General features: G+C 45.9%; 1 protein-coding gene across 1 annotated transcript in view; it reads left to right on the forward strand.

The window, feature by feature from the left end:
- Positions 1-27,866, forward strand: part of LOC142803987 (uncharacterized) — a 288,782-nt gene that overhangs the window by 174,157 nt on the left and 86,759 nt on the right. The window contains exon 3 of the mRNA XM_075890420.1: positions 10,055-10,357. Coding sequence (XP_075746535.1) covers positions 10,055-10,357 — 303 coding nt within the window. The remainder of the gene's footprint in view (positions 1-10,054; positions 10,358-27,866) is intronic.

A 27,866-nucleotide genomic window follows, 5' to 3' on the forward strand; every position in this document is an offset into this window, starting at 1 on the left:
AGTTGTGCAGCAATGTGTGATGATGCACACGGTTGACTGAATGTTGCATCGAAATGTTTTGAAATCGGCATGTCTAATCATTACTGAAGCAGGAAAATAACAACTGGGCACAGCTTCATTCCCCTTCGCGGCTGCTTGAAATCTACAGATAACGAAAATCTTCTTTTTCTTTTAAGTCGATTGTATTGACCCGCCACGACTCCCAACAGCTTTCTGCACTCCCAGTTGTTTCGCTAATGCCTCCGGGATAGGCAACCTTAGAACAAGCAATGACATCATGTGACGTCGTGATGACACGACCAATTTGGGAAACTTATTTCTGATGCCACGATGATGGCATCACAAGGTAATAATTGTCACTTTTGTTGGTGCTGACGGCCACTTTTTGCACTTGATGAAGCATCTTAATGCGTTGTCATATGCTCATACCTTCTCTTGAATGCTCCTGTGGGTGGCCTTATGTTCATAGGCGCCATGATTAGTAGATGTGCTTGTGCTGCATTGGCGGCCGCAACAGGAACGGCGGGCCAATGCTTCTGTAAGAGAGCAAATATGAAAAATAAAGAGTGCACATTTCTTAATTGCATCTTGAATGAAGCATTACTTTTTCAGAACTTCAATATATTACAACCTAATTATTACAAACATAATTATAATGTATTTGTTCAAAGCTACACCAGCGCATCAGGCTGATATTTTTCCTGATTTTACCGGAGTGCTTTTTGCGAAAATCCTTAGGTGCCATAAAACTCTTTCATACTCTGAAGTGCTCCAACCAAGTTGCCTTACTAATTTACTCTCTAGAAAACGTGTTATAAACAAAAGGAAATCAATCCCATGGATAGTGTAGTATACATTTCACTGAAAAAGATGGATGAAGTTGAGATATTGACTGAAGCCTGTTAGGGTGAGAACATGATAAATTAATGACACCAACCACAAAAAGGAATACAAATAAGACATTTCAGCTCTCATGATGGGAGTCTTGTTCAGAGTGACAACTAGGCGGAGTGAAAATATGCCTATGAGGACTTCAAAAGTGACTCAAAACCGCGAGTGTAGATAAGAAAGAAGGTTCCATGTGTTATGTGTATCCATTGTTTAAATCAGCATTGATTGCAAGTGGTGTCCTGAAGAGTTTGTTTTTCTAAGCTTATCATCATCATCATCATCATCAGCCTGACTACGTCCACTGCAGGACAAAGGCCCCTCCCATGTTCCGCCAGTTAACCCGGTCCTGTGCTTGCTGCTGCCAATTTATACCCGCAAACTTCTTAATCTCATCTGCCCACCTAACCTTCTGTCTCCCCCTAACCCGCTTCCCTTCTCTGGGAATCCAGTCAGTTACCCTTAATGACCAGCGGTTATCCTGTCTACGCGCTACATGCCCTGCCCATGTCCATTTCTTCATCTTGATTTCAGCTATGATATCCTTAACCCCCGTTTGTTCCCTAATCCACTCTGCTCTCTTCTTGTCTCTTAAGGTTACACCTACCATTTTTCTTTCCATTGCTCGCTGCGTCGTCCTCAATTTAAGCTGAACCCTCTTTGTAAGTCTCCAGGTTTCTGCTCCGTAGATAAGTACCGGCAAGATACAGCTGTTATATACCTTCCTCTTGAGGGATAGTGGCAATCTACCTGTCATAATTTGAGAGTGCTTGCCGAATGTGCTCCACCCCATTCTTATTCTTCTAGTTACTTCAATCTCGTGGTTCGGCTCTGCGGTTATTACCTGCCCTAAGTAGACATAGTCTTTTACAACTTCAAGTGCACTATTATTTATCTCGAAGCGCTGCTCCTTGCCGAGGTTGTTGTACATGACTTTCGTTTTCTGCAGATTAATTTTAAGACCCACCTTTCTGCTCTCCTTGTCTAACTCCGTAATCATGAGTTGCAATTCGTCCCCCGAGTTACTTAGCAATGCAATGTCTCTAAGCTTATGCCGTTTCAGTTTTCGGGGTGTTTCGCCAAGGCATTGGAAGACACCTTTACCTCGTTGACATCATTGACATGCTGTCTGACCTGATGCTCGAAATTTCCAGTCTCACTGATATATACACAATCACAGTCTACCCCCGCAGGGGCGCCTGCGCAAGTAGGCATTTGGTGTGTAGCGACACCATGGACCCGAGCTAACGGTGGAGTTTTGACTCTCTCCCTCGCCTAGCCGTGCGTGGCTTTGCCGTGTCCAGGGAAAAGGGGATCCTGGGGGTTGAGCCAATGCTGGGTGAATGGACCTTTAAGGCCCCCTGGCAGAGGCAACACACCTCTTTGGCCCCGGCTTCACGTAGACGGCACCCCTGGGCTGACCCACCCAGGGGAAATCGGCAGTCGCCTTTTCCTGTCTCCCCCTGACATCTTTGTCTTTTCTCTTACTTTAAATCTTTCCTGTCCTCTACTCTCTTCCTTTGACTTCCGTGTTTCCTGGCGGCAAGGGTTAACCCTGTGTGGCTATCCTACCTAGGATACACCATATTCGGTTATAGTGGTGGTGTTCAGCTGGCGTCTGCAGGACCTGTGCTTACAGACCCTGCAGCGTCCCCTTGTAGGACTCCATGGTGGGTGGCTGGCGCCGCTGCCGAAAATAAACCTTTTCTTATGGCTAGCTCCTTCCCCCCACTCCCTGATCGCCCTCAGAAAAGAGGGTGCACCGATGAAGTCTTCCAGTTTTTTGGTCACCAGACAGTATCCTTTCCTCGAGACCACGTTATCCACGCTGACACACCCGGCAAACCTGTGCGAACAATTTCACCTTTTCTTGTTTCAAAGTCTTTGACAGAAATCTTTGGCCCAGGATATAGAGCTTCGAGAATTGCAAGTGGTGACCTCCTGTTGGAGCTCCGCGACCAGAAACAATATGAAAAATTGCCTAATCTAGTGAAATTTGGAGATACCAACTTAATAGTAACCCTACATCGAACCATGAACACCACCCGTGGCGTTGTCTCAGATGATGACCTGTTAGGTCTTACGGAGGCTGAACTCCTGGAGGGTTTCAGCAAACAGAATGTCATAAATGTGAAACGATTTAGGATGAGACGTGATGGCAAAAAAATTCATACTAAACACCTGATACTTACCTTCAATTCAAATGTACTGCCCGACTCCGTTAAGGCTGGGTATATCAAGCTTCGAGTGAGGCCATATATACCAAACCCCCTCCGATGTTTCAAATGCCAGCGGTTCGGCCACAGTTCACAGAACTGCCGAGGCCGCCTAACTTGCGCGAAATGCAGTGCTGAAGAGCACACATCAGATGCCTGTGAAAACTCTCTTCACTGGGCAAACTGTAATGGGGAACATGCGCATACTCGCGATCATGCCCGTGCTGAAAAAAGGAAAACGAAATTGTCACAATTAAAGTAAAACAAAACATTTCATTTAAGGAGGCACGAAGGCAGGTGTCCTGCCTACCAGAAATTAGCCTTGCCGAAATGGCGCATCAGGGGGCAGCGCCACGACGGCCCTCGGTGCCTGTCTGGCAAACGTCTAGTGAGCCAGCGGTGACGGCATCCGCCCCCTCGGCGGTTGCAGCCAGTGATGCTCCGCCATCCAAGAAAGACCCACCAACCTCCGGCCTGGGGGCCGCGAAGGTCTCGTCTTTTGAGGCGAGGTCCTCAAAACAAATTCAGCGCTCGCAAGAGCGCGTGTCCAGCGCCTCGCAAGAGGCAATGGATACAACACCGAGTGTGAGGGCGCAGCCAGCGCCTAAGGATCAGCGCGACTCCGTTGAGCGATCCAAAAAAGAAAAATCTCGTGTCACGGCCCCTCAAAAGGGTCCGTAAGCTAACTTTCCATCCTTGAGCACACAGCACAAAACACATCTAAAATGGACACACAGATATTACAGTGGAATGTGAGAATATTTCTTCATAACCTGGATGATATTAGCGCAGGATGCCCCAGGCTTTATTTTGTTTCCTACGCGCTTCTCTACAGTCATCGTTCCACCAGGGAACACGTCGTTTACACGAGTGCCCATTTGTTTGCGGGATACACTTTTCAGCAGCATCCAGAATAAACGCACTGAAGAATGCTACTGCGCAATCAATGTCACAATTTGTGATAGAGTCACGAGGTAAAAGTGTCAATTCTTGAAATTTCTCCCAGTCAGCGGATGCTATTTTCCATTTGGGAATATGAGGAGGAACCTCATGCGATAATGTCAAGTTTAACATAGCAGGAAAGTGGTCACTGCCGTACGAATTCATGACCACGTTCCATTCTAACTCGGTAAAGAGAGAGGGAGAACCAAGCGCCAAGTCTATCGATGAGTATGAGTTGTGATGAATGTTGTAATAGGTAGGCTGTTTTTTATTGAAGAGGCATGCTCCGGAGCACAGGAGGAATTGCTCTATCAGTCGGCCTCTCGCATCGCACCGGGCATCCCCCCACAGAGTGTTGTGAGCATTGAGATCACCAACAACAATGTAGGGTGCCGGCAGCTGGTCAATGAGGTGATGAAAATCTGTGCGGTTAAGTTTGTAGCTTGGTGGTATGTATAGTGAACACACAGTGACTAGTTTGTCAAATAGAATGACGCGGACTGACACTGCTTCGAGTGCCGTCTGAAGAATAAGAGGTCGGCAAGGCACGGATTTTTGTACTATTATAGCTACACCGCCGGATGAAGCAGTTGCCTCATCCCGATCCTTGCGGAACACGGCATATTGTCTAAGAAAGTTTGTTTGAGATGGCTTCAGATGTGCCGATATCCAAACGCAGAAAACCTCGTCGAATTTAAAAAAGTGAAATCACTGGGTAGGCGAACACGACGTCAGGCAAGAAGGGAGAGTTGGGTCAAGTTTCTCTCCGGCATTAACTCCTACACCAATGAAAAGAAAGTCTGGAGCAGCCTCAGAAGTCTTAAGGGGCAGCAAGCATATCCTCTGCCTTTAGTGAGTCAAGGGAACACACTGGAGGACCAGGCCAACAGCCTTGGCAAGCACTTTGAGCGCATTTCCAGTTCTGCGCACTACTCAAAATCTTTCTTAAAACATAAAGAAATGACAGAACGGAAAACACTAGAGTTGAAGTCCAAAACAAACGAACAGTATAATACTCCATTTAAAATTGCCGAACTTAGGACGGCCCTCAATGCGTGCCACAGCACAGCGCCGGGACCAGACAGAATTATGTATGACATGCTCAAACACCTTCACGATGACACCGAAATCAGTTTACTTGCTCTGTATAACACTATCTGGGCTGCTGGGTACCTGCCGTCTACGTGGAGGGAGGCCATTGTTGTTCCTATTCTAAAGGAAGGCAAGGACCCCTCTTCAGTTACAAGTTACCGTCCAATAGCCCTTACGAGCTGCCTGTGCAAGGTGTTCGAGAAAATGATAAACAAAAGACTTATGCATTTTCTAGAAACCAACAAACTTCTTGACCCCTTTCAATGTGGTTTTAGAGAGGACCGATCTACTACAGACCATCTCATACGCATTGAAGCATACATACGCGATGCGTTCATCCACAAACAGTACTGTCTCTGTGTGTTTCTTGACATGGAAAAAGCATATGACACCACATGGCGCTACGGCATCCTTAGAGATCTGTCAGACATTGGTATTCATGGCAATATGTTGAATATCATAAAGAGCTACTTATCCGAGCGAACATTCCGTGTTCGTATTGGGAATGTCTTGTCCAGGCCGTTTATTCAAGAAACGGGAGTACCCCAGGGTGGTGTCCTGAGCTGCACCCTCTTTATTATAAAAATGAATTCATTACGACTCTGCATTCCACATAACACATTCTATTCAATGTATGTGGATGATATCCAGGTAGGCTTTAGGTCATGTAATCTTGCAGTGTGTGAGCGGCATGTCCAGCTTTGTCTGAACAAAGTATCCAAGTGGGCTGACCAAAACGGGTTCAGGTTAAGTCCAGAGAAGAGCACCTGTGTGCTCTTTTCTAGAAAGAGAGGCCTCCACCCAAATCCCGAAATTGACTTGCTTGGCCAGCGGTTACCTGTAGAGGCCGAGCATAAATTTCTAGGCCTAATTTTGGATTCTAAACTCACATTTACATCACACATCAAGTATATTAAAAACAAATGTATAAAAACAATGAACATTCTGAAAGTACTCTCACGCACATCATGGGGGAGTGACCGAAATTGTTTGATCAATCTCTACAAAAGCCTCGTTCGAACGCGCCTGGATTATGGGGCAATAATATATCAGTCTGCCACCCCAAGTGCTCTGAAAATGCTTGACCCAGTCCACCATTTGGGCATCCGTCTGTCTACGGGAGCTTTTCGCACTAGTCCCGTGGAGAGTTTGTATGTCGAATCCAATGAGTGGTCATTGCACCTGCAAAGAACATACATGTCTTTTATATACTATTTAAAAACGAACGCAGACAAAGAACACCCTTCACACACGACTATCAATGACTTGTCAAGTTGTACGCTCTTCGAGAACCGTCCTTCGTTTCAACAGCCTTACTCACTTCGTGTGAGGAGCCTCGCTGAACAAACGGGTGTGCCACTTATTGAACACAGTCTGATGGCTCCCGTTCCATGTCTGCCGCCGTGGCAGTGGCAGCCCATAGACTGTGATACATCATTTGTTGAAGTTACGAAGCATGCGCCTATAGCACATATACACACTCACTTTCTCGAATTGCAGCACAAATACAACTGTCCTGAATTCTTTACGGATGCTTCCAAGTCTGATAGTGGCGTGTCCTATGCTGCCGTTGGTCCATCCTTTTCAGATTCTGGCATTCTCCACCCTAATTCAAGCATATTCACAGCGGAGGCCTATGCTATACTTGTGGCCGCTAAACATATAAAGGAACTAAAGCTACAACGTGCGATAATATTCACCGACTCTCTGAGTGTCATAAAAGCTTTGAAGACCCTCAAAAAACATAAAAATCCTGTTTTTTTGATGCTTTACTCTCTTCTGTGCACCATATACTCGCTCAAAAAACAAGTTGTATTGTGCTGGGTGCCAGGGCACCGCGAAATCCGGGGAAATGTGTTAGCGGACCAACTGGCTGCCTCAGCTAAGGACAACGCTAACACTAATGCATCTATGGCTGTCTCTGCGTTAGAACTCAAACAATTCGTAAAACAGAAGCTCAGGGCGCACTGGCAGCTTTCATGGGATAAGCAAACGCGAAATAAATTACATGTTATCAAACCGAGCCTTGGAACTTGGCCGTCAATATCAAGGTCACGCCACACTCAAGTAATACTCACAAGACTACAAATAGGACACACCCATAGCACTCATTCACACCTTTTGTCTGGTGGTGATCCTCCCGTGTGTGACAGATGTGGTGACCCACTCAGCGTTCTTCATATTTTAATTGAATGCAAGGAATTGGATGCTCTTAGACAAAAACACTTTCTACTTCTTCACCGACATCAAATGCCACTGCATCCGTCAATGTTTATAGGTAAAGAGCCTGTTTTTAAGCACAAATCATTGCTCGCATTTTTAAAAGATATAAATAATTTTCATGTCATATTTCCAGGAAATCCGTAGCACGACCTCCAAGTGGAGGTTGCTGCTGCGGTAACTACATTAAAAAAGCACCTGCCTGGCGTCCCTTGGACACAAGGGTCGTTGACAAGGCAGTTGTGCTATTATCCTTTTATGATTTTATTACTATGACCGTCTATCATTCATCCTCACTTCAAGTGCCACGTCATGCTCATGATTTTAGTATCTATTAGGCCACTATACAGCCACGTAACATTATCATTGCTCACATCCCTAAATACCATTGTTATACACTGACAATTATTACACTTTTATAATTTTTATGGCGCTCTTTGGCCAAACATGGCCCTTGCGCCAATAAAACCAATATAATAATAATAATAACCTGGATGATATTAGAGAACTTCTTAACAAACATACTCCAAAGGTGCTGTGTGTTCAGGAAACACATCTCAAGTCCACACAAACAAACTTTCTAAAGCGATATGCCATCTTCCGCAAAGACCGTGACGTGTCGCTATAATAGTTGATAAAGGTGCTGCCTGTAAGCAATGAAACCTCCGAACTTCTCTGGAGGCAGTCACTGTCTGAGCAGTGCTGTTCGGGAAGTTACTAACAATTACGTCTATTTACATCCCCCCGTGCTGTCAACTTTCAAAGATACAATTTCAAAGCTTAATTGATGAACTTCCTTCGCCATATATAGTCGTTGGTGATCTCAATGCACATAATCCCCTATGGGGCGACTTTCGTTTACATGCACGAGGACGCCTAATAGAACACTTTCTGTTTTGGTCAGCTGCATGTCTACTAAACAAAAAAGAACCAACGTACTATAGCACTACACACAACACATAATCTTCTATAGACCTGAGTATTGTCTCGAGTACACTAATTCCATATCTGGAGTGGTCCGTTCTCAAGAACCCCTTTGGGAGTGACCACTTCCCGATAATGTTGAAGCTAACTAAAGAAGATACATGCTCGCCTGACTTTCCTCACTGGAACCCCGCAGGGGCGCTTGCGCAAGTAGGCGTTTGGTGTGTAGCGACACCACGGACCCGAGCTAACGGGGGAGTTTCGGCTCCCTCCCACGCCTAGCCGTGCGTGGCTTTGCCGTGTCCGGGGAAAAGGGGATCCTGGGGGTTGAGCCAATGCTGGGTGATTGGACCTTTAAGGCCCCCCGGCAGAGGCAACACACCCCTTTGGCCCCGGCTTCACGTAGACGGCACCCCTGGGCTGACCCACCCAGGGGAAATCGGCAGTCGCCTTTTTCTATCCCTCTCTCCCTGCATCTTCGTCTTTATCTCTCACTATCTATCTGTCCTGTCTTCTACTCTCTTCTGTTTACTTTCATTTTTCCTGGCGGCAAGGGTTAACCCTGTGCAAATAGCCTACCTTGGTCTAGGCGCATTGGGTTATAGTGGCGTTGTACGGCTGGCGTCGGCAGGTTTCAGCATCCGTAAACTTGCAGCGTCCCCTCGTTGGGCTCCGTGGTGGGTGGCCGCCAACGCTACTGAACAACATACAATTAGCATGCAACAAGCATTTACTTTACTTAGTGATCGTGCCTCCTCAAAGCGGGTACGCACCGAAGATATCAATTTTTTCATCTGGCCAAAACAAACCTTTCCTCATTTCCACGTTATACACTGCGAAAAAACTAACAAGCAAGCCAGAACAGTATCCCCCTTCATAGTGGCTAGGTCCTTAACCGAAACTCTCGGTGCCGGGTACAAGGTTACCAAAATGGCCAGTGGAGATCTACTCCTTCAAATACGTGACAAAGACCAATTCGATAAACTGAACACCCTCACAAGGTTTGGAGACACACCCATCAGTATTTCGCCACACAGGTCTATGAACTCATCTCGCGGGGTCGTATCGGACGCAGATTTGCTTGACCTTACCGAGGCTGAACTTCTTGAAGGATGGAAGAGCGAGAACGTGACAAACGTACAGCGTATTAAGATAAGAAGAGATCAAAAGGAAATACCAACAAAGCACTTAGTACTGACCTTTGCTTCGAGCGATTTGCCTGAAACAATTCAGACTGGGTATACAAAGACATCTGTGAGGCCATATATTCCCAACCCCCGCCGTTGCTTCCAGTGTCAGAGATATGGCCACGGTTCACAAAGCTGTCGTGGCCAGAAAACTTGTGCTCTGTGTGGAGTCGTGGGCCATGCGTCTGACAACTGCGAAGCACCTGCACACTGTGTGAACTGTGGCGGTAATCATGCCGCGTACTCACGTTCTTGTTCTTTCTGGAAAAAAGAAAAAGAGATCATCACTTTAAAGATAAAAGAAAACATTACATTTAAAGAAGCAAGAAAAAGAGTCTCGCCATTTTTTGGCCCCACATATGCTGATGCGGCGCGCCAGGGGGCAGTGTCGCACCAGCCCTCGCCACTCGTTCGGCCTGCACAGAGCGAGCCGTTGGCTGTGGCGCCTGCCCCCAAGGCGGCAGTAGTTGAGTCTACTCAACTACTGCCGCCTTGGATGACACGCAAAATCGTGAAGTTTTGAGTGGGCATGGAACTTCGGCAAAGATGTACACGCATCTGACACCCTTCTGTTATATTGTGCAGATCTCGACCGTCACAGCCTCATCTACCGGTCCTTTTCCCGGAGCCGCGTCTGCGCACCCGGTGGCGTTCCTGGACGCGTGCTTCAGCCAAGCCATGCGATCACCTGACTTTACCGCTTGCCGGCCTTGCGGATTGCGCGTTCGTGAATGCCTGCCGGTGCTCGACCCCCCACAGCTGTCAGCTTCGACGGACGCATCAACTGGCAGCTATATAAGGAGCTGGATCTTCGGCCGCCCCTTTAGTGGGCATGGAACTTCGGCAAAGATGTACACGCATCTGACACCCTTCTGTTATATTGTGCAGGTTAGTTCACCGGTTTCCCTCTATGCTAAAAACACAAACAACATTTGTTTGCTGATGCTTCCATGCCCACAAGTTTTGCTTATGTCCATTTGTGAGTGGGTTCATGTCGTTAGGCTTCTGGCTATGTCCGGCGATGTTGAGGAAAACCCCGGGCCCGCCAAAAGAAGATATGGGGAAGCAATACAACGAGTAATCTCGTTGATTAAGGGGCTGCACTCTAAGATAGATGCAAAACACGAAGAACTTATGAAATCCATTAACGAAGTTAGAGAAGCGCAAGTGTCTCTTGAACAAAAAGTGGCAGAATTAGACAACCGATTATGCGCAGTTGAGGAATGTGTCCGGGTCTCGGACTGCGAGCCGAATCGTCAACGGGTACCGGAGGTACTTTCGGTTAACAAGCGTCTTGACGAACTCGAAGATCGTTCTCGCCGAGAAAACTTGATTTTTTATGGAATAGAAGATTGCGATTCGGAAACGTGGGCGCAATCAGAAGAAAAAATTTGCCAAATCCTCAATGAAACTCTGAAGCTAAACTTGGGAAGTAGCGACGACCGCATATCCCGGGCGCACAGGCTAGGCAGATTCGTAGTTGGCAAATCTCGACCAGTGATCGTAAAATTTGCTTCTTTTAAGTTCCGAGAAAGCATACTGCAGTCTAGAAGTAGTTTTCGCGAGTCTCATGTGTCAATCAGCGAGGATTTCTGCCGCGCAACAAGAAGCGTGCGCAAGAAGCTTTTTGAATTCGGCAGGGCGAGTGGCGAGAAGTATACCGTCAAGTACAATAAGCTTTATATCAACAAAAAGTGCTTTGTGTACTCTCCGGTGACCGACAGTGTTTGTGAGCTGCATACAAATGCGCAGAACTCATCAGAAGCTTCGTCCTCCGCTACGCATGCCGACGAAGATACGCTCTTATCCTAACAAAGTTCACCCCTCGGCTACTTATCGTAACTACTCAGTTTTATATTCTAACGTACGAAGTGTTCTTAACAAACGGGATGCATTATCTTCAATTTTTGATGACTGCGCCGCCGATGTTGTAGTGTTAACGGAAACCTGGCTTACCCCTAACGTTGCAAGTGTAGAGCTGTTCGATTGTGAAAATAATTATACCATTTACAGATGTGATAGAGAAGAATCGCCAGGAGGTGGTGTACTTATAGCCGTAGCTGATTATATAGTTTCTAGCCATATAGTAATAGCATCACCTTTAGAATTTGTCTGTGTTTCCCTCCATGTCAACTATCAAAATGTTATATTTTGTGGCTGTTACCGCCCTCCGAGTGCGACGCCAGAGTTTTGCGAGCAACTGCATGATGCTTTGATTGATATTGTCAAAAGGCACCCGCATACACCTGTTTTTATTCTAGGCGATTTTAACTACCCGAAAATAAACTGGTCACTTCCTTCCTGTTCATTAAGCTCACTTTCAGCCGACAGTTTACATTTCGTGGAACTGTGCGAAGACTTTAACCTTACCCAACTCGTAACGCAACCAACAAGAATGGGCCCCAATTCATCCAATGTTCTTGATCTGATTCTCACCACTGTACCTGACCTTGTCCATTCTATTTCATATATCCCAGGCATAAGTGACCATTGTTTCGTGCACTTCAATCTAACAGGTTCTTTAAGGCGTCGGTCAAACAATTGCAAAACAATAAGAGACTACTCACGCGGCGATTATGACTCAATCAACAGTGAACTCGAATCGAATTTTGAGAGCTTTGCTGATGGCTTCTTTGATCGCAGCGTTCAACAAAACTGGAACTTGTTCAAAATGAAAGTTGAATCTTTAATCACGCGATACATTCCCACATACGTTATCAAGGGTCGCCAACGCCCCCCTTGGTTCTCAACTGACTTAAAAAAATTGCGGAATAAAAAGAAACGGTTGTTCCGTCAGGCAAAGCAGACTAATTCGTTAGCCCGTTGGCACGTGTACAAATCTGGCCTTTCTGAATACAGAGCAGCTATCAAGGAAGCCAAGCGCGTTTTTCTTAATGATACCCTTCCTTCAATTCTTGTAACCAACCCTTCTAAGTTTTGGAAAACTGTTAAACCTAGAGAAAAGATAAACATTTCGCTTACGAACTCAGATGGGCAGCCAGTTCGCTGTGAAGAGTGTTGCATTGCATTAAATGATTTTTTTGTTACTTCTTTTTCAAGTTGTTCTGCTTCTGCGTTGCCGCAATTGCCTAGTCGTGATTTTTTACCCATGTATCCTGTTACCGATGATGCCATTGGAGTGCAAAATTTAATTCACAAGCTTAAGTTATCCTCTTCTTGTGGCGTAGATGAAATCAACTCAAAGTTTCTAAAAAACACTGCATTGTATTCATCAATTTACTTGTCCTTAATCTTTTCGCAATCTATTCAGACCTCCACTTTGCCGCTTGACTGGAAGGTGGGGAAGGTAGTCCCTCTGCACAAATCTGGTAACACACAGTCTCCTCTCAATTACAGACCAATTTCCCTAACCAGTGTTCCTTGTAAAATGTTAGAACATATAATTTACTCCAACCTTGTCTCATTCCTAGAATCAAATTCTTTTTTCACTCCCTACCAGCACGGATTCCGAAAAAGTTACTCATGTGAAACCCAACTTCTTTATTTTACTAATGACATAGGATCGGCTTTAGATCGCGGCTCACTTGTGCATTGCATTTTTCTTGACTTTCAAAAAGCTTTCGATAAAGTATCTCACCAATTACTCCTCCTGAAAATTAGTGCCTTAAACATTGACCCGAACATTCTTAAAAGGATTGAATGCTTTCTGACTAATCGCACTCAGTTTGTAACAACTAATGGCTATAACTCACCTCTTTCTAAAGTAACATCCGGCGTACCCCAAGGTTCCGTATTAGGCCCTTTACTCTTTCTTATATATATTAATGATCTCCCAGACAGCATTAACTCCGCTATAAGGTTATTTGCAGATGATTGTGTAATTTACCGCAAAATAAACAATGAATATGATAACCAATTTCTACACTCAGACCTTGACACTGTCTCAACCTGGTGCAATAAATGGCTTATGACTCTCAACTCTAACAAATCTAAATGCATGTCAATAACCCGGCGATCTATTTCTCCCCCCTGTACCTACAGAATTAACGCCGTTCCCCTCCAGCATGTCTCTTCATATAAGTACCTCGGCGTTTACATTACCAACAATCTATCTTGGCACACGCATGTTACCTACATCTGTAATAACGCTAACCGAACGCTAGGATACTTACGCCGCAACTTTTCTCGCGCTCCGCTGTCCCTCAAAATTCTATTATACCGATCACTAATTCGCCCAAAGCTTGAGTACGCGTCCGCTATATGGGATCCCGTGCAGCAAAATTTAATTAACGCGTTAGAATCTGTTCAGAACCGCTCAGTTCGGTTCATTTGTTCTAATTATTCCCGTACTGCTAGCATATCAGAAATGAAATCTAACCTTGACCTACCCAATTTAACTGTCCGGAGGAAACTGGCGCGACTGCATTTTTTTCATAATATATTTTTTCACAATCCATCAATGAAGCGAGACCTCATTTCACAACCGTCATACCACTCATCGCGCATTGATCATCAGCATAAGGTTGCCATTCCGTTTTGCCGCACCAAATTCTTTTCAGCAGCCTTCTTACCGAAAACAGCCGCCGATTGGAACCACCTTCGCTCTTCCGTTGTATCAATAACAGACCCTTTGTTATTCAAGACTGCAATTTCTCAGCAATGCTTGTAACTATATGCAGTTTCCATTATCTATTTTTGTCTTGTATGTGCTTGAATTCTTATACATTTTTAGTTGACTTATGTTGCCTTCCTGATTTGCGCATCTGATACTTGTTTCTTTATTTTGTCTTTTTTCTTGTGTGTTATATATGTTGTACCCACCCCCTCTGTAATGCCCTACGGGCCCTGAGGGTATTCTAATAAATAAATAAATAAATAAATAAATACTCCGCCTACTATTGAACAGAGACCAGGGACTCCAGGAACCTCGGGTCTCAAGGCCTCACCTCGCCAGGCGAGGCCCAAGCTTCAAAAAACCAGCTCGCATGAGCGGGCATCCAGTGCCTCCGAGGAGGCAATGGATACGGCGGCACCCCTGGTGCCAAAAGAGCGGCGCGGCTCTCTGGAGCGCGCCAAGAAAACTAAAAAGCTCATAACAGGGCCTGATAATAGCCCTGCTACTTGAGCTCGACCTTTCAGCTTAAACAAGTCACTCCCTTAACGTACACACAGCACTACTTTACTTCCAATATGGAAACACAAATTATACATTGGAACGTCAGAGGCCTGCTTAAAAACCTTGACGATGTCCAAGAGCTTTTATACAAATACTCACCTCAAGTGCTGTGTGTACAGGAAACACACCTAAAATCCTCCAATACAAATTTTTTACGTGCTTACGTCATATACCGAAAGGACCGAGATGATGCTGTGGCGTCATCCGGTGGCGTAGCCATTATTATTAACCAAGGAGTAGCGTGTACACATTTACCACTCCAGACATCCCTTGAGGCGGTGGCTGTTCGAGCGGTACTATTAAACAAACTCGTCACCATCTGCTCTTTGTATGTACCTCCCCACCACCGTCTTGAAAGACGTGAATTTCAGTCTTTAATAGATGAACTGCCTGAACCCTATTTGCTTCTCGGGGACCTAAATGCACATAGTGGACTGTGGGGCGATTCTCGCTCTGATGCACGAGGTCGTCTCATTGAACGATTTCTCTTCTCTTCCGGTGCCTGTTTGTTGAATAGGAAAGAGCCAACATACTATAGCGTTGCCAACAAAACTTACTCGTCTATCGACCTCAGCATCGTATCACCTTCACTCCTACCCCTACTCAAATGGAAAACCATAAATAAGCTATATGGTAGTGACCATTTTCCAGTAGTGTTGAGTTCACAAACAACATATGAAGGTCCTCTACACGTTCCCAAATGGCTGATAAACAAAGCAGACTGGGAACAGTTCCATAACACTACACGTTTGAGTTGGACAGACATATGTAGGTTAAACATAGATGAAGCTGTGCAGTATTTCACAGCTTTTCTAACTGACGCAGCAGCCAGGTGCATACCGCAAACATCTGGAATGCCCGGCAAACGACACGTCCCATGGTGGAAGCCGGAGTGTCGTAATGCGCGAAAGGAACAGAACAGGGCATGGAGATCGCTGCGGAACTCGCCAACAGCGGAAAACCTTGAGAGCTTTAAGAAAATAAAATCTCGAGGCAGGAGAACGCGTCGGCAGGCCAGAAGAGAAAGTTGGCACAAGTTTTTATCAGGAATAAATTCGTATACACAAGAGGCCAAAGTCTGGAACATGGTCCGTAGGGTAGCAGGAAGAAAAGTACACTCACTCCCACTCGTAAACACTCAGGGTGATACCTTGGAAGATCAGGCGAACTTCCTCGGTGCACACTATGAACGGGTATCCAGCTCGTCCCACTATACTGACACTTTCCAAAAATACAGAACAAGAATAGAAAAGCGGAAACTCGAACACAAATCCACCAGATACAAGGCATAGAACCAAGCTTTCAGTCTAGCGGAGCTCCGAACATCTCTAAACTCCTGCAGCACTTCTGCCCCAGGTTCTGACCGTGTGGTGTATGAAATGCTAAAAAACCTACCAGCCGAAACACGAAAAACCCTACTTTGTTTGTACAATGCTATCTGGTTTTCTGGCACTATCCCTACCTCCTGGAAAGAGGCTATTATTATTCCCATTTTGAAAGAGGGCAAGGACCCTTTTTTAGCTTCAAGTTATAGGCCTATTGCACTTACAAGCTGCTTGTGCAAAGTATTGGAAAAAAATGATGAACTGCCGACTTGTACATATCCTTGAAAGAAACAATTTGCACGACCCATTTCAGTGCGGGTTTCGAGAAAGTAGATCCACCACAGACCACCACCTCGTTCGTATCGAGGCACAGATCAGAGACGCCTTCGTCCATAAACAATATTTTCTCTCTGTGTTCCTCGATATCGAAAAGGCGTATGATACAACATGGCGTTTCGGAATTCTAAGAGACCTGTCCCACCTTGGTGTGCGCGGAAGAATGTTTCATATAATCGAAAGTTACCTGTCAAACCGGACATTATGTGTCCGTATAGGCAGTGTGCTCTCCCAAACATTTGTCCAGGAAACAGGCGTGCCACAAGGTGGTGTGCTTAGTTGCACACTTTTTATCATCAAAATGAATTCTTTGCACTTGTCCATTCCCCGCATGATGTTCTAATGTACATATGTCGACGACGTTCAGCTTGGCTTCAAGTCATGCAACTTAGCCATGTGTGAGCGGCAGGTTCAGATGAGTTTAAATAAGGTCTCCAAATGGGCAGACGAAAACGGATTTCGACTTAACCCACAAAAAAGCACATGTGTCTTGTTCTCTCGAAAGAGAGGCATGCACTCGGAACCTGACATTCGGCTGAACGGGCAAAGTCTGTCCGTCAAAGCCGAGCATAAATTCTTAGGCTTAATCTTGGACAACAAGTTGACCTTCGTACCGGACATCAAGTATTTAAAAACAAAATGTTTAAAAGCCATGAATGTTATAAAAGTGTTGTCACGTACTACGTGGGGTAGTGATAGGCAATGCCTCATGAGCCTCTATAGAAGCCTTATTCGTACCCGCTTAGATTATGGGGCGGTTGTCTATCAGTCTGCCACTCAAAGTGCCTTGAAGATGCTTGACCCCGTGCACCATTTGGGCATCCGCCTTTCTACGGGTGCTTTTCGCACCAGCCCCGTAGAAAGCCTTTATGTTGAGTCAAATGAGTGGTCGCTTCATCTGCAGAGAACTTACATGTCCTTTGTTTATTTCCTTAAGGTGAAAGCAGACAAGAAGCACCCCTCATACTCTACAATTAATGATTTGTCAAGCTCAACTCTGTTTCAAAACAGGCCTTCGATGAGGCAGCCCTTCTCAGTTCGCCTGAAAAGTCTAGCTGAGGAAACTGGAGTCTCACTTGAACATAGTTTAATGGCTCCTGTAGCATATCTGCCACCGTGGCAATGGCAGATTATAGACTGTGATGTGTCCTTTCTTGAAGTTACAAAACATGCGCCTATTGCCCATATTCGAACATACTTCCTTGAACTTCAACACAAATACACATGTCCTGAGTTCTTCACAGATGCCTCCAAGACTAACTCTTCTGTGTCCTACGCTGCTGTTGGCCCATCCTTTTCGGATGCTGGCCCTTTACATCCACGCACAAGTATCTTCACAGCGGAAGCTTACGCGATAATGGTGGCAGCTAAACACATCAAACAATTACAAATACAAAAAGCAGTAATTTATACAGACTCCCTCAGTGTGGTAACGGCTCTGCACAGTCTTAAAAAACAAAAAAAACCCAGTCCTTGTCTCCCTTTACTCCATTTTGTGCACACTCTACACGCACAAACAACATGTTGTAGTGTGCTGGGTGCCAGGGCACCGTGAGATCCAAGGCAACGTGAGGGCGGATCAGCTCGCTGCATCCGTCCATGAGAGCACCGCCATTACATCCATATCAATCCCGGCCCTTGATCTTAAGCCGTCTCTCAAACTAAACCTCAGGGACTACTGGCAGAGCAAGTGGGATACACACACACAAAACAAACTACACGTTATCAAGCCACACCTTGGCCATTGGCCACCAGTATCAAAATCACGTCTAACAGAGGTAACACTAACAAGACTCAGGATAGGGCACACATACACGACACACACACATCTTTTATCCGGTGGTGATCCACCATTGTGTGATAAATGTGGTGAGGCTTTAACAGTTCTTCACGTTTTAATCCAATGTAAACAGCTAGACACTCTAAGAAGACAACACTTCCCATTACCCTACCGACAACATATACCTTTACACCCTGCAATGTTCGTCGGTAGGGAACCGCTTTTTAATCACAAATCATTATTAGCGTTTTTAAAGGAAATTCATAATTTTCATATCATATCTCGGGCATACCGTAGCACGACCTCTCTAGAGAGGTTTTTGCTGCGGTGGCTACACAGGAAAGCACTTGCCTCACGGCCCTTGCACGCAAGGGTACTAACGTGTGAGGTACTTGTGCTAATGCCATACATGTCCACCATCGTTTTTCATTATCACCAACTTTTGTCACCTATTCACACCACACAGACCTTTCACGGCATGGTCATGATTTTATTACTTGTATGTTTTTACCCGCTTTACTGCGAGGAATTTTATGGCCCTTATACAGCCGCTAATCACAACCATTGTCCACATTCCTGTCTCATGAACTGGCGCTCTTTGGCCATCAAATGGCCCTTGCACCAAAAAACACCATATATCACCAAAATGGCTAAGGGAGACCTTCTTCTCGAAATCTGTGACAAAAAACAATTTCAAAAGCTAGACCGTCTTTCAGATTTCGGTGGCATACCAATAACCATAACACCACATAGATCCCCCGCAGGGGCGCCTGCGCAAGTAGGCGTCTGGTGTGTAGCGACACCACGGACCCGAGCTAACGGGGGAGTTTCTGCTCCCTCCCACGCCTAGCCGTGCGTGGCTTTGCCGTGTCCGAGGAAAAGGGGATCCTGGGGGTTGAGCCGACGCTGGCTGATTGGACCGTTAAGGCCCCTTGGGAGAGGCAACACACCCCTTTGGCCCCGGCTTCACGTAGACGGCACCCCTGGGCTGACCCACCCAGGGGAAATCGGCAGTCGCCTTTTCCTATCTCTCTCTCCCTACATCTTCGTCTTTATCTCTTACTATTTATCTGTCCTGTCTTCTACTCTCTTCCGTTTACTTCCGATATTCATGGCGGCAAGGGTTAACCTTGTGTAGGTATCCCACCTTGGATAATTATATTGGGTTATAGTGACAGCGTACGGCTGGCGTCGGGAGGGCTTGTTTCAACAAGTCCAACCGCGTCCCCTTGTTGGGCTCCGTGGTGGGATAAGGTATCATGCTCAGCAAATTACACCAATACATTCCTGAAATATAAAGAAAATGCAGAAAGACAAAGATTGCCTACTAGCAGTACCTCAAATGAAAGTTATAACCTTCCGCTTACGCTGCACGAATTGAACAGGGTACTCTCTGCCGGTAAAAAAACGGCAACAGGGTCTTACCAGATACACTACGCAATGTTGGCACACCTATCCCAAGCATCCGCGCGGGCACTTCTCCGTTTCTTCAACAAAATATGGGACTCTGGCATAATGCCTGAAGATTGGAAAAAAGCCATAGTCATACCATTCCTAAAACCTGGTAAACCCCCAACAACCCCAAGTAGCTACAGGCCCATTGCATTAACAAGTTGCCTTGCAAAAACTTACGAAAGCATCATAAATATTAGACTTACCTTCACTCTGGAATCGGAGCACCTAATAGACGCACACCAGTGCGGATACAAAAAGGGCTGTTCCACCACTGATCACATTGTTAGGCTGGAACAAGAAATACGACAAGCATTTCTACACAAACAGTTCTGTCTCTCGGTCTTCTTTGACCTAGAGAAAGCATATGACACAACTTGGAGATACGGAATTCTCAGAGATCTAGCTAACTTAGGGATTCGGGGAAGAATGCTGAACTGCTTACACGATTTTTTATCGAATAGAACTTTTCAAGTACGTTTGGGTACGGTACTGTCACGAACATGTGTCCAAGAAAATGGGGTACCACAAGGCTGAGTTTTGAGCACCACCCTGTTTATAGTAAAAATGAACTCCATCAACAGGGCTATACCCCGAACAGTCATGCACTCCATCTATGGTGATGATCTACAATTTGCATGCCGAGCCTCCAGCCTATCATCCTGCGAAAGGCAACTCCAAATTACAATAAATCGGCTTACGAAATGGACCGACCAAAATGGTTTCTGCTTTTCAGCCCAAAAAACCACAGCTGTTCTCTTTACACAAAAGAGAGGACTGTTCCCTGAACCTGCGCTCAAACTATACAACATCAACATGCCGGTGAAACAAGAACACAAATTTCTAGGAATCACATTCGACCGAAAACTAAACTTTCTGCCACACATAAATGCACTGAAAACTAAGGCAAACAGAGCACTCAATGTGCTCAAAGTACTTTCCCATAAACACTGGGGTTCCGATCGATTCTGCCTTATACGTATTTACCGATCCCTTGTACGCAGCATTTTAGACTACGGATGCATAGTCTACGGCTCGGCGCGAAACTCATACATCCGCCGTCTTGACCCTATACACAACCTCGGTCTTCGTCTGTCAAGTGGTGCTTACAGAACATCACCTGTTCAAAGTCTATACGTAGAATGCAATGAGCCCCCTCTATGTGATCGAAGAGCATTACTAACCTTGTCATATGTTTTAAGAATAAGGTCGTCACCTGAACACATCTGCTATGAAATTGCCGCAAAATGTGACTCACGCTCACACTATCTCAACAAACCGAACCTAATCAAACCACTTGTCCTACGTTTCGAGGAATACTGCCGCTTTTGTACCATCCCTGTTGAATCACTAGATGTCGCTAATAAACCACCAAGACTGCCGCCATGGTTTGACCTGTCACAGCTATGCGAATTTTCACTTAGCCGTTTCAACAAAAAAAGCACCCCACCAGAACACATAATCCAAGAATTTTATACACTTCAGCACGAATATAGGGATTACGAAGAATTTTACACAGATGGCTCAAAAACGGAGGACCACGTGGGTATTGGGATTGTGACGACGAAAAGCGCAATTTCTGTGAAAGTACCTTATAGTTTTTCCATTTTTTCAGCTGAAGCTTATGCCTTGAGTGAAGCAGTTCGGAAAATCATCGCTGAAAAATACAAGAAAGCAATCATATACACCGACTCACTAAGCACACTGAAAGCACTACATATAAAATCCGAATGTGAGGCTATAGTAGGCGACATTCTAAGCATGGTATACTTAAACAGCCAGGCAACCTGCATCCGTTTCTGCTGGGTCCCAAGTCATGTTGGGATACCTGGAAACGAAAAAGCAGATAAGTATGCTTCCCAGGCAGCCCATAAAACAGTAACAAAAGTAAAAATTCCCCTTAAAGATATCCAGAGAACAATTCGCCTGGCCCTACTAGCAAAATGGCAAAAGCAATGGGACACCTGCACGAACAATAAGCTCCACCTGGTGAAACCCACACTCGGGGAATGAAGACCTGCCGTCACCAGCAACGGTTTATTGAAGTTGTATTATGCCGACTTCGCATTGGACACACACACTTGACACACAACTTCTTACTCGCAAAGGAAGAACAACCAACGTGTGAAAAATGCCAAGAAGCGTTAACACTTATGCACATCCTAATCACATGTCCTACCATTGAAACACAGAGACAAAAACATTTCAGCAAGCTATACAAACAACACGTACCTTTACACCCTGCTTTGTTCCTAGGAGATGACCCTCTAGTACCTCTGCCTGACTTGCTAAACTTTCTGAAAGAAAGTAACCTGTTAAATAAGCTTTAAAATCTCATCTTTTTAGCGTCCATTCCTGAAAGTCTTGTGTCTGGCGCAGCATAGCCTTAGCTGCTTATGCGCCATAAAAAACCAAATTAACCTAACCTAACCACATAGATCGATGAACACAACTCGCAGAGTGATATCCGACATGGACTTACTTGACTTGACTGAGACTGAACTTTTGGAGGGGTGGAAGAGCCAAAATGTCACTAATGTACAGAGAATCATCATCAGAAGAGACAATAAAGAAACACCGACAAAACACTTAATACTTACATTTGCATCCAGTAAACTACCGGAATCAATTCAAACAGGGTACACAAAGACATCTATCAGGCCGTACATACCAAACCCTCGTCGTTGCTTCCAATGCCAGAGGTATGGCCATGGCTCTAAAACCTGTCGTGGTCGCCAGACTTGTGCGCAATGTGGAGTCCTAGGCCACGTGTCTGAGAACTGCAAACAACCGCCACACTGTGTAAACTGCGAAGGAAACCATGCCGCATATTCACGCTCCTGCACATACTGGAAAAAAGAAAAAGAAATAATTACGTTAAAGGTGAAGGAGAATATTATATTTAAGGAAGCACGGCGAAGAGTCGCTCCATTCTATGGACCTACATACGCTGATGCGGCGCGTCAGGGGGCACCGCCGCACCAGCCCTCGCCACCCCTCCGGTCCGCGCATACCGAGCCGGCGGTTGTGGCACCTGCCCCCAAGGTGGCTGTAGCCCAGGCTACACCGCCTACTCCCAAACAGAGACCGGAGACTCCAGAGTCTTCGGGTCTCAAGGCCTCCCCTCACCAGGTGAGGCCCAAAATTCGAACTAACAGCCCGCATGTGCGGGCATCCAGTGCCTCCGAGGAGGCAATGGATACATCGACACCCTTGGTGCCGAAAGAGCGGCGTGGCTCCTTGGAGCGCGCCAAGAAAACAAAAAAAGCAAATAACAGGGCCTGGTGATGGCCCTGTTAAGTGAACTCAAACTCCCCGTCTAAACAGCCACTCGCTTTTCGTACACACAGCACTATTTCACATTCACCATGAACACTCAAATTATACAATGGAACGTCAGGGGCCTTCTCAGAAACCTTGACGACATCCAAGAACTCTTACATGAACACTCGCCAAAAGTGCTGTGTGTACAAGAAACGCACCTTAATTTAAAACACACATATTTTCTTCGTAAATATGTTATTTTCCGAAAAGACCGTGTTGATGCTATGACATCATCCGGAGGTGTTGCCATCATAGTGAATCAAGGAATAGCATGCACACACTTACAACTCCAAACACCCCTTGAGGCAGTGGCTGTTCGAGCGGTTCTTTTTGATAAACTGATCACAATCTGCAGTATTTACATTCCTCCTAGCTATCAGCTCCAAAAACGCGATTTACACTCTCTAATTGATAAACTTCCGGAGCCTTATGTTCTCCTTGGAGACTTTAATGCGCATAGCAGGTTATGGGGTGACTCTCGGTATGACACGCGAGGTCGACTGATCGAACAGTTCCTTATCTTGTCGAGCGCGTGTCTCCTAAATCGAAAAGAACCAACCTCGCTAATAACCTCGCTAATAACACCTACTCCTCCATAGACCTGAGCATAGTATCTCCATCTCTTGTGCCTCTACTCCAGTGGAAAGTCGTCAGTAATCTGTGCGGAAGTGACCACTTCCCCATAGTTTTGAGCACAACGACAGTAACTGAGTGTCCACCACGTGTTCCCAAGTGGCTCATAAACAGAGCCGACTGGGAACAGTTTCATACTATCGCTTGTCTAGGTTGGAATGACATCTGTACTTTGAACATTGATGTTGCTGTGAACTACTTCACAACGTTTTTGATTGATGCTGCAACAAAATGCATCCCACAAACAAATGGACACCTTGGAAAACGATGTGTGCCATGGTGGAATTCTGAATGCCGAAACGCGCGCAAACAGCAAAACAGAGCTTGGAGGCTGCTTCGGAACTCACCGACAGCCGAAAATCTTGAAACCTTCAAGAAAATAAAGTCTCAAGGCAGGAGAACGCGTCGGCAGGCCAGAAGAGAAAGCTGGCAGAAGTTTTTATCAGGGGTTAATTCATACACACAGGAGGCTAAAGTCTGGAACATGGTCGGTAGGATAGCAGGAAAACAAGTATACACACTTCCACTCGTAAACACTCAGGGTGATACCTTGGAAGATCAGGCAAACTTCCTCGGTGCACACTTCGAACAGGTATCCAGCTCGTCCCACTATACTGACACTTTCAAGAAATACAGAATAAGAATTGAAAAGCAGAAACTCGAACACAAATCCACTAGATACGAGGCATATAACCAAGCTTTCAATCTAGCTGAGCTCCAAACATCTCTCCCCGCAGGGGCGCCAGCGCAAGTAGGCGTTTGGTGTGTAGCGACACCACGGACCCGAGCTAACGGGGGAGTTTCGGCTCCCTCCCACGCTTAGCCGTGCGTGGCTTTGCCGTGTCTGGGGAAAAGGGGATCCTGGGGGTTGAGCCAAAACTGGGTGATTGGACCTTGAAGGCCCCCCGGCAGAGGCAACACACCTCTTTGGCCCCGGCTTCACGTAGACGGCACCCCTGGGCTGACCCACCCAGGGGAAATCGGCAGTCGCCTTTTCCTATCTCTCTCTTCCTACATCTTAGTCTTTTCTCGTCTTTAAATCTGTCTTTCTTCTTCTCTCTTCCATTTACTTCCGATTTTTCATGGCGGCAAGGGTTGACCTTGTGTAATTACTCAACCTTGAGTAGTTATATTTGGTTATAGTGGCAATGTACGGCTGGCGTCTGCAGCCTTATGCTATTAAGTGCTTCAGCGTCCCCTGGTTGGACTCCATGGTGGGTGGTCGCCATTGCTGCCGAACAAAAAGTACACTACTATGGGAACACCTGCATTTCCCCGTCTCCTAGATCGTCTCCCGCCTAAGAGGGGACGCACCAATGACATATCAATTTTCAGCCAACCCAGACAATGCTTTCCCAAATTCCATGTTCTGCACAGCGAAAACCCTACAAAACAAGCCAGAGCAATATCTCCATTTCTTGTTGCTAAATCCCTGACAGAGGTCTTTGGCCCAGGATACAAGGTTACAAAAATGGCTAGCGGAGACCTTCTCCTTGAGCTGCCAGAAAAACACCGCTATGAAAAACTTGGCATTCTCAAAGCATTTGGCAATATCCCAGTATCTGTTTCACCTCATTGATCAATGAACACCTCACGCGGAGTTGTTTCAGAAGCAGACCTTCTTTAAATGTCTGAACAGGAACTGCTTGAAGGGTGGAAAGAGCAAAATGTCACGGATGTGAAACGAATCGTCATCAGACGCGACAACAAAGAAATACCTACCAAACATATAATACTCACTTTTGCATCTAGCACACTGCCTTCATCTATAGACACAGGCTACATCAAACTCTCTGTCCGTCCCTACATTCCCAATCCGAGACGGTGTTATAAATGTCAACGATTTCGTCATGGTTCGCAGAACTGCCGGGGTCAGGAAACTTGTGCAAGATGTGGTGGCCGCCGCCACCCATCTGATAACTGTGTTACCACGCCTCACTGCGTGGATTGTGACGGGGAACACGCCGCGTATTCGCGTTCGTGTCCTAACTGGAAGAAAGAAAAAGAAATCATCACTCTTAAAGTCAAAGAAAACATCACATTCAAAGAAGCAAGACGAAGAGTGTCGCCATTTTACGGCGCAACATATGCTGATGCGGCGCGTCAGGGGGCAACGCCGCACCAGCCCTCGCCACCCCTTCGGCCTGCGCAGAGCGAGCCGTCGGCTGTGGCACCTGCCCCCAAGGCGGCTGTAGCCCAGGCTACACCGCCTACTCCCAAACAGAGACCGGAGACTCCAGAGTCTTCGGGTCTCAAGGCCTCCCCTCACCAGGTGAGGACCAAAATCCAAACTAACAGCCCACACGTGCGGGCATCCAGTGCCTCCAAGGAGGCAATGGATACGTCGGCACCCTTGGTGCCGAAAGAGCGGCGTGGCTCCTTGGAGCGCGCCAAGAAAACAAAAAAGCAAATAACAGGGCCTGGTGACGGCCCTGTTAAGTGAACTCAAACTCCCCGTCTAAACAGCCACTCGCTTTTCGTACACACAGCATTATTTTACATTCACCATGAACACTCAAATTATACAATGGAACGTCGGAGGCCTTCTCAGAAACCTTGACGACATCCAAGAACTCCTACACGAACACTCACCAAAAGTGCTGTGTGTACAAGAAACACACCTTAATTCAAAACACACAAATTTTCTTCGCAAATACGTTATTTTTCGAAAGGACCGTGATGATGCCGTGACATCATCCGGAGGTGTTGCCATCATAGTGAATCAAGAAATTGCATGCACACACTTACAACTCCAAACATCCCTTGAGGCAGTGGCTGTTCGAGCGGTTCTTTTTGATAAACTGATCACAATCTGCACGATTTACATTCCTCCTAGTTATCAGCTACAAAAACGTGATTTACACTCTTTAATTGATGAACTTCCGGAACCTTATGTTCTCCTTGGAGACTTTAATGCGCATAGCAGGCTATGGGGAGACTCTCGGTATGACGCGCGAGGTCGACTGATCGAACAGTTCCTTCTCTCGTCGAGCGCGTGTCTCCTAAACCGAAAAGAACCAACCTATTATAATCTCGCCAATAACACCTACTCCTCCATAGACCTGAGCATAGTATCTCCATCTCTTGTGCCTCTACTCCAGTGGAAAGTCGTCAGTAATCCGTACGGAAGTGACCACTTCCCCGTAGTTTTGAGCACGACAGTAACTGAGTGTCCATCACGTGTTCCCAAGTGGCTCATAAACAGAGCCGACTGGGAACAGTTTTATACTATTGCTAGTCTAGGTTGGAATGACATCCGTACTTTGAACATTGATGTTGCGGTGAACTACTTCACAGCGTTTTTGATCGATGCTGCAACAAAATGCATCCCACAAACAAATGGACACCCTGGAAAACGACGTGTGCCATGGTGGAACTCTGAATGCCGAAACGCGCGCAAACAGCAAAACAGAGCTTGGAGGCTGCTTCGGAACTCGCCGACAGCCGAATATCTTGAAACCTTCAAGAAAATAAAGTCTCAAGGCAGGAGAACGCGTCGGCAGGCCAGAAGAGAAAGCTGGCAGAAGTTTTTATCAGGGGTTAATTCATACACACAGGAGGCTAAAGTCTGGGACATGGTCCATAGGATAGCAGGAAAACAAGTACACACACTTCCACTCGTGGACACTCGGGGTGATACCTTGGAAGATCAGGCAAACTTCCTCGGTGCACACTTCGAACAGGTTTCCAGCTCATCCCACTATACTGACACTTTCCAAAAATACAGAACAAGAATAGAAAAGCAGAAACTCGAACACAAATGCACTAGATACGAGGCATATAATCAAGCGTTCAGTCTAGCTGAGCTGCGAATGTCTCTAAACTCCTGCAGTACTTCTGCCCCAGGTTCTGACCGTGTCGTTTATGAAATGTTAAAAAACCTTCCGATCGAAACACGAAAAACCTTACTTTGTTTGTACAATGCTATCTGGTTTTCTGGCACTATCCCTAACTCCTGGAAAAAGGCTATTATAATTCCCATTTTGAAAGAGGGCAAGGACCCTTCTTTACCTTCGAGTTACAGGCCTATTGCACTCACAAGCTGCTTGTGCAAAATCTTTGAAAAAATGATAAACTGCAGACTTGTACATTTCCTTGAAACAAACAATTTGCTTGACCCATTTTAGTGCGGGTTTCGAGAAAGTAGATCCACCACAGACCACCTTGTTCGTATCGAGGCACAGATGAGGGACGCCTTCGTCTATAAACAATATTTTCTCTCTGTATTCCTTGATATCGAAAAGGCTTATGATACTACATGGCGTTTCGGAATTCTAAGAGACCTGTCCCACCTTGGCGTGCGCGGAAGAATGTTCCACATAATCGAAAGTTACCTGTCAAACCGGACATTCCGTGTCCGAGTGGGCACGGCTCTTTCCCAAACATTCGTCCAGGAAACAGGCGTGCCAC

This window comes from Rhipicephalus microplus, chromosome 3 (genome assembly GCF_043290135.1).
Source record: "Rhipicephalus microplus isolate Deutch F79 chromosome 3, USDA_Rmic, whole genome shotgun sequence".
Lineage (NCBI taxonomy): Eukaryota > Metazoa > Arthropoda > Arachnida > Ixodida > Ixodidae > Rhipicephalus > Rhipicephalus microplus.